General features: G+C 49.7%; 1 protein-coding gene across 2 annotated transcripts in view; it reads left to right on the top strand.

Annotated features, from left to right (window-relative positions):
• The window catches only part of CAMK1G (calcium/calmodulin dependent protein kinase IG), a 341,561-nt gene that overhangs the window by 228,697 nt on the left and 99,478 nt on the right, over nt 1–13,386 (top strand). The window contains exons 3-5 of one of the 2 annotated variants that reach the window (XM_086923369.1): nt 5,552–5,714; nt 11,783–11,857; nt 13,236–13,374. In XM_086923369.1, the coding sequence (XP_086779495.1) occupies nt 5,671–5,714; nt 11,783–11,857; nt 13,236–13,374 (258 nt within the window). In that variant the 5' untranslated portion in view covers nt 5,552–5,670. The remainder of the gene's footprint in view (nt 1–5,551; nt 5,715–11,782; nt 11,858–13,235; nt 13,375–13,386) is intronic. The other variant, XM_086923368.1, reaches the window with a different exon arrangement.

Below are 13,386 nucleotides of genomic sequence, written 5' to 3'. Positions count from 1 at the left end.
GAGGAGCTTAGGTGATATTGGATTGGCCATCACAGGCAGGATGGGAGGGACAAGCTGGGCCCAGCCTCACTTACTCCTGAATAGGTTGTGTCCTGTCTCCAAACAAAGGGCCTAACGACCCTGCATTGTCACATCAGCCAGCTTATAGGCAAGGCAGGGGAACTAGGGAATTCAATGCACCCAAAAGGCACTGTCTGGAAGCGTCTCCCACCTTCCAGAACCAGGACACCAGGGTATAAATAGGAGACCTTAGATGCCAACTCTTCAGTACACTTCTGGACCTGTAGATACTCTACCAGGAAGAAGAACTGCTGTGCTGCTGAAAGGATTGCCACTTGGCTGCACTGCTACTCTGAAGGAGCTATTGGCCTGTTGTGCTGACCTGCTGCCCACTTGCTTGGGGGGCGGGGGAGACCTGGACCTGCACACCATCTTGAACCTAGGATCCCATAGTGAATCAAAGGGCTAGTCTGCTGATCTGAGTCTCAGGGATATAAAAGGCTCCACCAAAAGCTCCTGGATCTGTCTTCAGTGAGGTCCTGACCTCCAAGTGGTACCTCTCAAGTCCTTGAACTTTGATGTGACTTTCAAGCTCTTATGCTTTTGGGTTTTTCGCAACTGTGCCCATTCTAACAGGAACTACACTGCTCTCACTGAAAATAAGCCAGAGCAGCCGCCAGCCCATCTCTTAGCACAGCAAGCATCAATCGCGTGGAGGATTGCCAATGCGAAGCTCCAGCCTGCACATCCGGGAGAACCAGCCTGCTCTTTGCGACACCTGACCACCACCAGAGACGCTCCCTGTGACTCTTTCCAACACAAACAGGACTCTTGGGACAAAACTTGAGATGGTAAAACTTCAGCCTGACTAATCTGGGATTGTATCTGACCCACCGTCGGCCTGAACTATCGACTTTGACCCAGTCCAGCGCGACCAAATATGCCCAGTTGCCGCTTTATGCTTTTTCAGACCTATTTTTCCTTTTATTCTTGAAAAAAAATCATAATTCCTGTTCTGCTGTCTGGATTTCTGTCTTTTAGGTCTTTTCTATTTATTAAATTAAGCTCTATTTGTCTAACCTAGCGTGGGATCTTATTGTGTAGTGTTTTCACTGTTTTACTGTTTGAAGTGTTGCACAGATACTTTACACATTGCCTCTAAGTTGAGCCTGACTGCTCTGTGCAAAACTACCAAAGTGTTGAACACAGTTTAATTTGCGGTTTGCTTGTGCCTTCCTTGACAGTGATTGCAGTTGCTGCTTTACCACACCCCAGTCAACCACTAACCTCATTTCTTGCGATATTAAAGTGAACCCGCTATGTAATAATATCATGAATAATGTATGTAAATGGGTTCTACAGTGGGTAGTGTATAAGACGTGGGAGAGGGGACAGAGGAGAGATGCAATATAGCATCCCTAACAGAGCATCCTTAAAGATTTTAAAAGAGGAGCAATAATATTGTCATCAGATGCCATGGGTTTTAGAATTTCCTACTGTAGGCCCTCATTCTTCTGCCCGCTCAAATACTGATTCGTGCAGAAACTCTAGCTTGAAACAGAATCAGGATTCTGACTTAGGTAGTAATCTGCACCCAGCAAGTATATGCCTGTATAATTTTTAAGAGATAAAACTTTTCACCAGGTAAAACCTGGGAAAAGGTTTTGAAAGCAATCTGGGAGAAATTTGAGTTAACACCGAGCAGAGTGAATCACATGTTGCGGAACATACAAGTACTATGTAATTCATCATTTTGTGGTCCAAAAAAAGACCACCGAATATTTTGGTGAGTTTCTGTTTATCATATTTTGGCTTTTTAACTTTAGTTCCATGCATTATTTTCTCTGGTATGTTGTAAATGCTTAAATATCTGCTTGGAAAATTCTTGTGTCCCACTAATTCGCCGTCATTATAGCCTGCCAATATTTTTAGGAAATTACGTTACACACATCTAGAATTTTGACGAGGGAACGGTCTAGCTTCCAAATCGTCTGGGTTTGTGCTGGGCATTAGAGTGGTATTTAAGGGTGATGACAGTGGGACCACGCCACTGATGTGCTGCAGCCGAGCCAAGAGCCACGTCTCTCTACGCCCATCCATGCCAAGGATGTACGGGAAGGTCAAAAGTATTGTCCTACCACATACTGCTAATGGCAAACATACCTAACCCAACCTTTCTTCTTCCATGGCATTCCCCTACTGGCATTCTAACTAAAGAGTCTAGAGCGTCTTTAAGAGCTCTTGATACCCCGAACAATCATATTGACGTTCTGCTCCCTGGACAGACCCCTACGCCAGGTTCTAGAACTCAACCTGTGACAGAGGTTCCGGAAAAAATCCATCAAAGTATGGTTAGTGCTGCCTTCTTAAACGTGCTACCCCATCGGGAGGAATTACTCAACCTCCTCACCACTACTTTTCAACACAGAAAGGGGGTGTGTGTATCCATGTGTTTTGAAGTTGAGTAAGTGTAGAAATAAGAAGCTGGCTCCTAAAATATTTACTGGTTTGTTGGAATAGATGCTACATGTGCCACTGAAAGTTAACATTGCCGCATGTTTCTGCATTGAAGGAAAAGTGCATTTAGTGTATATTTTAGTAACATTGGAATAGCTTTACATGCAATGTGGTTGAGGGATTATGCCCTGCCATTGATTAATATGATGACACGCTAATAAAGCCAGTATGCCTGCATTTTTATTGCTGTCCTCTCATGCTGTATTAGGCGCGACAAGAGGAGGATTTGTTTTTTTGGGTTTGGGTCCTCTGGTGTGCAAACTGTTGGAGATGTGTCCAGCTAAAGAGTGGCCAGAGTATATTTATAGTGTTACCTGACCTCTGTGAGCTTCCTTTTTTCAATACTCTCTGTAACTTGCAATGTATTTAGAGGGTGTCCCTATATGTATTTACACCTTCCAGCTCATATAGATTTGTGCCTATTAACGTCTGACTGCCTGGGACCCTCTGGTTCTTAATTTGCCTCACCAATTGGCTATGAAATTCATATTATATTGATGACTCTTAATTAATAATCACCTTGGTCCATCTACCCTCAAATCAACACCCAATTTGATGGATGTTTTTTAGGGAGTCGAGGGTCCCAAAATCCCAAAATGTTCTCAAAGTAAATGCCAGGAAACGGAAATCCCTCTGATTGGCAAAACAGCACGTTGGCAAAAATGCATATTTGAAAAGAATCTCTATCTTAAAATACGGTGTGTATCTACAAACTTAGATGCCTAGGGGCATTTCTTTCATTTGGTGGCAGAGCAAAGGTCAGCCTGGTAGACACTGATGTCAGCATCAGGCAGTCAGGGGCTTTACATGCGCTAATACACAAGTGCCTGGCAACTTGAGCCAGGGTTTGCTGGGATAAAGTTCTCACAGTCCTGAGGACAGTGATATCATCAGCCCTGCAAAGACCTATGAAAGTCTCCCCTTGATGATGTAGGGAAGCGTCACTAATAGAGTCAGCCATTGGCTCTTCGAGTATAAACACTGAAGTGTCCAGGGCTGACTGTCTATCAATGACGCCATACTGCGTCTTACAGACTCTGCCCCACTCTGTGATGAGTAAGGGGAGGTCCATCCTCATTGGCTTACCCGTGACAAGGTTAACCAATGAGAGACGGTGGCAAGATCTTTTTTGGTTTTGTTTTTGTTCCCACTCTGAGGCTTCCTGCTCTTTCCTGGGGCATCGTGCAGTTCCCTTCTGCCCCCACTGGGTCTGACTTTACCCATTTGGCCCGGCAAGTTCTTTATTGAATTTCTGAAGTTGTCTATGTATGAATGTATGTTTATTTGTGTGTGTGTGTGTGCTGTGAATGGTTCTGTGCAAGAATGTGTGCGTGTATATGTGTTTGTGAGTGGGTGGGTGTATGTGTTTGATTGTGAATGGATGGCTGTGAGTATAGGTGTGTCAGTGCCTTTGAATGGATGGGTGTACGTTTGCATGTATGTGTCTGGTGGTGAATGGATGGCTGTGATTGTGTTTGCTTGTGGATCACTGGAACTGAGTGAGCACATGTGTCTGCCCCACTACTTCTCAAAATTACCTTCTGCCACTGCTCCCACTCTTCTGCACTCACACGCGGGGCTAATTCCCCCGCTGTGCTGAACGTTCTAAGAAACGGGCCTGAGCTGAGCTCGTCACAAGCACCGTGGCGCTGCACGCGGCCCCCTCCCCCCAGCACAGCGGGGAATTAGCCCCGCAGCGAAGGAGTTAAACTACTCACCGTTAGATCCCGTACTCTCTCTTCAAAATGAGACCTCCATTTCTCCTTCAGAGTGTAAAGAGGGATCTTGCTGACAAAAATAGCACAAAGGGACCACAGCTCCCACTCTTGCCCCCTCTTGCCTCGGTGGAGTAACAGAGGGCATCGCAGATTTATGAAAACAGGTCTTCGATGGGCGAGTCACGTGAAGCCACTGACACACAGGCTTTTCTGGAACACCCTAGAGAAGAACTGATCAGGCACTTCAAACTTGTTAAGCGTCGGACCGAACAATAAGCGACAGTAGTGCCCACCAGCAAAGCATACATTAAGCACTGCTTCAGACGCCACATCTCAGGAGGAAACGTGTGCTTAAACTCTAAACGTATGGTTGCTGTATGTTGCTTCAAGAGATCCCAGTTTCAAGACTTCTCCCTCGGCCCACAGGGCCCTCAGTGTTAAACAATCTTCTAGTAACTACTTGCACAATCTGCGCCTAGAATTTAACGGAGCTCAGAATGAGTGCTTTCAAATGCTGTTTATTAACTCATTATAAATGCAATCCTTAGTCTCATACAGCCCATTGGCTCATTTCCATATATATTCATCTCTTTTTATCTCACACGTAGTACCTGTTTATATATATTTCACAGCCAATTATTTCCCATAGTTTAAATATTTGCATTTTTGGTAACACAAAGAGTTCTTCTTTATTCCAGAATATTCTCCACAAACCACTTCAAAAACTCCATCACCTGAGTCATTATGTATTAATTTCCGATTTTAGCTTGTACACAAAACACAACTTCTGTGACTACAGTATCCTGTTAAAATATGAACTGACAATTTTAGAATGTCATGATTTGTAAAGCCTATATAGTTATGTGCTTGTGGAATGTTGAAATCTATCAGTCTTTAAATGAGATAGTCACATTTGCTGAAATTTAGCTTGGCTTCCAGAGTTCCCAGCTTTCTCAGGCATCTTCATGATTTGCTCAGCCAGTCCAGGTTTCTCCTTACATTCTGGAAATCCTGATTATCGCAAAATGCAAAAAAAAAAGATAGGACAGGGTAGGCTATTCACACACGGAGCCTGGATGCTGTCAGTTCTGGGATGCTATTGAAGCGACAATGTGTGGTTCCTTATCAAAACGCTGATCATTTATTTCTGCTACCTTTTCCTCATTTATTGCTGAGATTTTTTGACAGCAAATGCATTACTTTTGAATTTAAACAGAGATCTGAGATAAACATAGTGCAGTTCAATGTGTTGTTAGAAGAAACCGCTGTTTTTAGTGCATCATTGTGTTATTTCAACGATACAATGCATATTGGAGAGATTTATCAATTTTGTTGTGCTCCTTCTCACAGCGGGGCCTTCTCGGAAGTGTACCTTGTGAAGGAGAGGACCACTGGACAGCTCTTTGCTCTCAAGTGCATCAAGAAGTCTCACAACATGCGAGACACCAGCCTGGAGAACGAGATTGCAGTGCTCAAGAAGTGAGTGTGAACAGCAGGGGGGGCGAGCGAGGGTGAATGGGGTGGGACGTCAGCTGCCATGCCATATGTGTAGAGAATTCACAGGCAATTGGATTCTACAGAGATAATATCTGTGCTTGCAATCTTTCACTTCACACAAGTGGTGCTAGCCAGGCTCAATGAACAACATGGCTGAGGAAGAGAGCAGCAGCACAATACCTTTGTAGATATAGATCTGCACTGCAGTGTGAATAAGGTGCAGAGGGCCCCTCACACCTCTGGGCCCCAGTGTCACAGCACCTGCTGAACTATTGATAGCGAAGCCCGTATGTTTCAATGGGAAGAGGCTGTGAGAGTAGATTATGGTAATTCAAAATTCTATGGAGTTTGTTAAATTAAAAAGCCACACTTGCGTTAAGAGGTTTGTAGCATGTCTGTTAAACTCTGGAATTAATATTGATTTTTAGACTTGCAAAAAGTAATTTGATGCCTGCAGACTGAAAAGCATCCAGAAGAGACCACCAATTTGCACAGTCCACGTTTATTTATTACACATTGAGCTTTTTGGCAGGGTTCTCTGCTGTATGTACCAGTATATTGTACTTAGAAAGCGACACACCATTGATTTCACAAGATTTCTCCAGAAAATAGAAAATGTCACTCTAGCTTGTCAATTTGACTCATTTCTGTATATAACGTACAGCGTCTCTACGAACAAGAGAAGTTTTACATCTGGCCACAAAGTTTCATTAAAACAAGCCAAGGGTAAAACAAGACACATCACTTACCTTTCGATCCCCTTCCCCAATGAGATCCCAGAATTGACCCATTACCCCCAGGTCCCTTATGTCCTCGGCCCATTCAGAACTTATGGAGATAACCATCTCCTGACAGAAAATAAAAACAAGAGGAATGCTGGGATATCCCTACTGCCCCTCCCCCCGGGAGTACAAAGGAAGGATCTACCCAGCAGCCCTCCTGTTCTTTTTTTCTGTCTTCAACAGAATGGCTGATGGATGCTGTTGATGATGGGGGCTGCACCGGCTCCTGCTGGGCTTGAGTGGCGTGCAGTACTCTTCTGGCTCCTCCTGCCCGGCTGCCTGGCTTCACGGGCAGGGGTGAGGTTCCTGATGTGTCTCCCCCCCGGCCTGCCGGGCTTGCTGGGGGGGATTGACTTCTTTGCAGCCGTTGTTCCGGTTTTCCGGCCCTTTGCGGCTGGTGCGCCGCCTCCCGGTTCCTTCCGGGTCGCTGAGCGCGTCTCCCCGAGCCTGGCCGGGTGGGAGACGCGCTGCGCTTGATGGTCGATCCCGGATCCGGCTGTTGGTGTGTGGGGGCCTTGCTGATGCTGCTCAGGCCCCCGCTCCGGGTGAGTCCCGCTTTTGCGGTGTTTTTACTCCCTCTGTCAGTGTTGTGCTGTTTGTTACGGGGCGTTGCATACCATGGAACGCTTGTGTTTGCACTCCTGCCTCGGATGTCTCGAGGCTGCCGCTTTTGCTGAGGCCTGCCTGGGAGCGTGGTGCTCGGTCTCCGGCTGCAGTTCCCTGGCTTCCCCCGGAGGGTGCTCGGATGCGGCATTTCTTGTTCCGGTGTGTTCCTTGTGGTGCCAGTGCATGTGGCGTTACAGCGAATGCTGCCGGCTTGGAGCTGGTGTCCCAAGTTCGGTCCTCGGCATTGGTTCAACATCCTGTGATTGAATGTTTGTTTCCTTTATGGTTCTGCCCTCTTAGCTGCAGGCCCTGATCCCGGAGCTGTCTGTGTGTGTGGGCGCTACTTTGCATGCTGCCCTACGCCCCCTCTGCTTGCCTCCTCTTGGTAGGTCTTGGATGGGAGTATGCGACGGAGGTTTGTTTGGCCTCTGCTGTTTGCTGGTTGCGTGACAGCTGGGCCGCTGCTCTGTCCCTTACTCTCAGGGGCCCGGGTCTGGGGGGGGGGGGGGGTGCTACCTGCCTCTGTGGTGGGGCTGCTCTGTCCCTGACACTCTGCCTGTCATGCCTTTTCGACTTGGACGGACGACTTAGCGGTGGGTGGTCCAGGTTCTTGTCTCGGCGGGGGCGCTCTTCCTCCGGTGTTTCTCGGCGGATCGCATTTTCTCGCGGTTCCTTCCGACTTGGCAGGGTTCCTCGGAGTCAGGGTGTGGTTGTGTTCTGTCGGCTGCCTCTGCCGTCTTTGGTGCTGCCACCCTTGGTTCGTGCCTCCTATCGACTCGCCACCCTTCTGAGTGCGGCGCTGGGCTTTGGGTCTCGGTTTCTGGGGTGCTTTCCTGGGCCCTGGTCTGGATGGGTGTGTGCGCTGCTGCCTGCCGTGGTGGCTAGTTTGGCTGTTCTTTGGCCTCTGTTTTGTTCTGGGTCTGGTGGCTCAGTGGACCTCTTCCCTTCTGGGTGTGCGGTTTCCTTTGGCCTTCCTGTACGCTTGTTGTGCGGGGGTCTGTGTGAGGAGCTGTGCGGGGTGCTTTCCTTGTTCTCGTTGCCTGCCTGTTTCGCTGCGGCTGGGTGTGGGTGCCTTTCTCCTTGTTGTGGGCTCCTCGCTGCCGTGCTGCTGCTCATCCGCCTCCTGGGTTGCCTTGGCTGGCACTTCCTTTTGCTGTGTTGGTTGGCGCTTTGCCCTCTGGCGGTCCTCCGCTCCCCTGTGCGGCGTTTGGTTGGCCTCCGCTCTGGCGGTTTTGCGCCTCTGTTTGGTGTCGGGGCTTGCTTGTGGGCTCTGTGCTGCCTTCCCTTTTGGGGTTTCCTGCTGCTGCTGTTTCTGGGGTCCGCGCTACCTTCGGCTGGCCCCGGTTCTCAGGTGGTTGACGTTCCGTGGGTCTGTTCCCTTGGTTCTCTTCTTCGGGGGTTCCCCTGCTCTTGGCGCCTCTGGGGGTGTTTGCCCTTTCTGTTTCTGGCTTGGGTTCCGGTCGCCTCTGTGGTGGCTGGTTCTTTTTGCTGCTCCAGCCTTTGCTTGCTCGTGGGTTCCCTGTGTGGTTGGGGTTTCCCTGCCTGCTGGTTTGCGCCTTGCCCTCTGGTACTCTGGTGTCGGTGTCGCTTCTTTTTCTGCTTTGGTGGCCTGTTTGGGTTGCCTTCTGCTTCCGGCTCTCTGCCCCGTCTGGTGGTGGGTCGTTGTTCCTGCTTCTTGGGCCACTGCGCGGTGGGTCCTGTGGGCTCCCCTCGTTCAGGTTGGCCTGCCGTCCTGTTCTTCCTCGGTGGTCTTGCCTCCTCTACGGGCTGGCTGTTGTGGCCTCTGCCCTGCTTGGGGATCCTGGTTCTTCCCTTCCGGGTTCCTGGTCCTATCCCTCCTTTGCCTTGGCTGCGCCTGGTTCCTCTCGTAGGTGCCGTTGGTTCATTGGGGTGCTCTCTCCCCTCTGCCTCTGCTTGGGTGGCTTCTGCTGCCTTGGGTCCGGCTGTTCTGTTCCTCCCGGCCTGCGCCTGTTGTCGGGCGTGGTGCGTGGTGGGGGCCTGCTTGGTCCTTCTGGTGCTGTGGCCTTCCCTTTGCTGGGTTCTGCTGTTTCGTGGCATCCCCTCCTGTGTCTGCTGTGTTGACTGCCTGGGGCCTCCTGGCGGCTGCCGGGTCCTGCCGTGCCTCCTATTCTCGGGGTTGGTGTGTTGTTCCCATGCTCCGCTGTCTGCTCGGTAGCTTGGTCTGGCCTGGTTGGTTTCTGCCTGGCCGCCTGGAGCTGCGGGGTGCGGTTGGCTTCTTCCTTTGGTTTTCTTCCCCACCTCTTCTGGTTTTGGTGGTGGTGCGGGGTGGCCGTTGTTGTTGCCTCTCCTGGGCCTGTGGGTTTTTATCTCGCAGGATGTCTGCTGGGTCTGCCTTCCGGCCTGCCAGGCTTGCTGGGCGGCATGGCTTCCTCCTGGCCGGTGTTCCGGTTTCTCGGCCCTTTGGGGCGGGGGCGCCGCCTCCCTGTTTCTTCCGGGTCGCTCTGCGCGTCTCCCCGTTGCTTGGCCGTGTGGGAGGCGCGCTGCGCTGGTTGCTGTGGCCTGCGTTTGCTTCTGCTTGGCTTTCGGCCGTGGCTTTCTGTGGTGGCCTGTTGCCTTGGGCTTCCTCCCTGTTGGCTCCTGTTCTGGGCTGGTCTGCCTTCTGTTTGTGCGTCCTGCTCTGGGTTGCCTGGTTGTGCTCTTTCTGCGGTCCTGGGCTGCCTGGTTGAGTCTCTTCTGGGAGTTTCATGGGTGGCTTGGCACTTCTTTGCGGGTGCCCTGTCTGCCTGTGGGGTGGCTGGTCCCTGTGTCGTGGGGTTCCGGTTGCTTGTGGGTGTGGTGTGCTCCGGTCTGATTCTTGTTTCTGGCCGTCACGCTGTTGCCTTCTTGTTTTCCCTTCTTGCCGCTTCTAGGGTTCGTTGGGGCATCGGCGGGGCTGTTGGCTCTCGGGCCTGTGCTCTGTTGGGGTCTTGTCCTCTTTGTCCTTCCCTTGTTTCGGGTTGGTTCTGCGGGTTGCTTTGGCTTCGGCTTTGGCTTCCTGTCTGTATCCTTGGTTGCGGCTTTTCGCCGTGCGGGGTTCATCCCCTGTGCGTGCCCTGCCTTGGGTCTTGCCGGGCTGTGGGTTGTGGTTTGCTTGTGCTTTCCTCCCTGGCTGCGGTTGCTTCTGTGAGGTCCTCTGGGGTGGTTTTGCCTCTGTCTCTCTGGCCTCTGGGTTTCTGCCCCGGTCCTTTGCTTGGGCTGTTTGGGGTCTTTGTGCCTGGCCTGTCTCTGGTTTGGCTTGGCTGTGGTTGTTGTGTCCTTCGTGGTTCCCTTGCTGTTGTCTTGGGTCCTCCGGGTCCTTGGCCCATCCGGTTGCACTCCTGCTTTGGTGTTCAGGTTTGCCTTCTTCGGGCTGTTGATTCCTGCTCCCGTTTCCTCCGCTTTGGCTGGAGTTCTGTTTTGGGGTTCCTGGGGTTCCTTCGGTTCCCTTTCCTCTTTTTCCGGGTCTCTTTGTCCTGGTTGGTTGCCCTTGTTGGTTATTCCTGCTCGGGTTTCCTGGAGGTGCTGGTTCCCTTTGCCTTGTGTCCTCGTCTTGCGGGACCTGGTGGCTTGGCTTCCTGGGGTTTGCTCTTCGTTCCCTGGTGTCTGGGTTTTCTCTCTTTCCCTGGCCTTGGGCTCGGTCTTGCCTTCCGGGTTGGGTTCTGGTGGGCTTCCGCTGTTCTTCTTTGTTGGGCCTTTGGTTCCTCTGGTCCGCTTGTCTCCTGCCTGTTCTTGCGTGGGTTGTCTTCTTCTGCCCGTTTCTGGCTTGTTGGCCTGGTGGCTCTTGGCCTTTCTCTTTGTTTGGCCTCTCTTCTGCTGTTGTCCCCTTGCCTGTGGTGGCTTGGGTGTCTGTGCTCTCCCTGTCGCTGGTTGGCTGTCGGGTGTTCCTGCGGTGGGCTGGTTGGCCTCTGTGGGGGCCGGTCTGGTCGTCTGGCTGTGCGCCCTTGCTCTTGTTGGGTGTTTGCTGGTCTGGTGGGGGTCCCTCTTGTCGGGGGCTCTGCCTGGGGTTTCCCCGGTTCTTCCTTTTTCCTTCTGCGGTTGCTGCCTTGGTGTGGTTTCCTGGGTTGGCTTCTGTTGGGTTGGGAAGGCTGGCTTTTTCTGCTTTGGTATTTCTCCATAAGTTCTGAATGGGCCGAGGACATAAGGGACCTGGGGGTAATGCTCTATTACTTACCGGTAATCTTCATTACTCCTGGTCCCGTTGTCCTCGGCCCATTCATACGCCCCTCCCTCCCTCCCGGGCGGCCGGCCTTCCTGTCTGGGCTTGTTTGTACAGGAGGGCTGCTGGGTAGATCCTACCTTTGTACTCCCGGGAGGAGGGGCAGTAGGGATATCCCAGCATTCCTCTTGTTTTTATTTTCTGTCAGGAGATGGTTATCTCCATAAGTTCTGAATGGGCCGAGGACAACGGGACCAGGAGTAATGAAGATTACCGGTAAGTAATAGAGCATCACCCCGTCCTGCTTCAGCAGCCTCCTATTTGCGGATGTACTAAGAGAAGTGCAAGTAGTGAAGACTAGAGAGAATAAACAGGGCTTACAAAACCGTGTTCACTTTATAATTCTTCTTGTACTGCATGACTGCTGAGACCATGGACCGCAAGGGCAAAATGAGGGAATGCCAGGGGCGGAAGCCTGGGGTAGGAGGTGCTAAATAACTTCCGTTTGTTTGTTTCTTGATTCACAGAGTCAAACATGAAAACATTGTGTCTCTGGAGGACATCTACGAGAGCTCGAGCCACTACTACCTCGTCATGCAACTGTAAGTACCTGAAGTGCCATTTCTGCATACTTTGGGAAGGTGGATAGTCACATCTATACTGGTAGAGCCAGTGGCAACCATCGGTGTCTACCCCTAGATCGTTACATGCAACATTCCACTCTTTCTACAAATAGTTGTTCCCGTTCAACATCAGGTCAACCACTACAGGCATACAAATGTCCACTGGTAGAGATGTCCACAGCTAACATCTGCAATGGCCATAGAGTCTCTCATATAATGCTAAGCCCTGTGGATGTGGCAAGAATTGCACGAAACCTGTGATAATGTGCAGGATCTTACCACTATTAGGCAGCTTGGTTTGGTCTGGCTCTCCAATGACATGGTCCATGACTCAGGGCGTGTCAGGCAACTTCAGTGAACACATTTGTCACTGTCAGTGTCAAAGTGGAAATCCAGCAGCAGCAATGGGTTGGAAATATTGGGGTAGCCTTCTAATGCAATTGCCTCAGACTTGTGTTCAAAGGTCACAGAGTTCTCGCAGATTCTTGCCTGTCCGGTGTGTATTTACTTAGAGTCAGAATGTGTTGAGTGGAGAACTTTGTAAATGTGGACGGTATCAATTGAATATAGCATTATGAGCGGGGCCACTGAGTTTTCTGAATAATTCTACATTTTCCACACTTACCTCATAGTCTACGATCTGTTGCATGAATTGAAGATTTCACCCAAAAATGTTTATAGCTTAAATGGATCTAAATTACTTAAAAAGTGCCACAAATGGCTTCCATAAAGTGGAAGCCCCTTAGAAAAAGTTCACTTCAAACCTTTCAGATGCTGATTTTTGTATTCTGGTCTTAAACTGGTACCAATGGGGTTCAACTTTTGCCCATACAGTATTAATATGTATTAAATAGGCAAAATAATACTGCTACAGAATGTGACTCATCAGGCAGCATAATTTGCTTTTTCTTGCTGCATAATTTAGTCAACTCTGCCCTATCATTTGGAACTGGAACAATAACCCTGTATTTCTGACGGCCACCCCAAGCCTGATCTAGTTTAGAAAAGAACTGAAAACACAGCTCTACGTTACATGGCAGGAAAGTAACAGTTTGGCAGTCTCAGAACCCAGTTTCTACTTCAATCCCTTCTTGACTGTTTCTTTCCTATTTGGCCGCACTGCCTGTATGCTAGATTTATCTTATACGAATAAAGCATACAAACATACATACGCACATACACACATATATACATATCTCAGTTTATCATGCTGATTTGCTAACAGTAAGCAATTCCATAACACAGAAAAGAACAAATGGTTGTAAAATAAAGGCATGGGACTAGTCAAAAAGAGGTTGAGAAGCTTGACACAGGCATTCATTTCGAAAGGATTTATCCTCGTCTTTTCTGTCTCTAGAGTTTCAGGGGGAGAACTTTTTGACCGGATTTTGGAACGTGGAGTTTACACAGAGAAGGATGCCAGTGATGTCATCCGACAAGTGCTAGATGCAGTACAATACCTTCATGACAGTGGGATAGTTCACCGAGATTTAAAGGTAAGGCACGCA

This window comes from Lissotriton vulgaris, chromosome 5 (genome assembly GCF_964263255.1).
Source record: "Lissotriton vulgaris chromosome 5, aLisVul1.2, whole genome shotgun sequence".
In the NCBI taxonomy this organism is placed as follows: Eukaryota; Metazoa; Chordata; class Amphibia; order Caudata; family Salamandridae; genus Lissotriton; species Lissotriton vulgaris.
The sequence above is the reverse complement of the archived record's forward strand: the minus strand, read 5'-3'. Positions and strand labels throughout refer to the sequence as shown.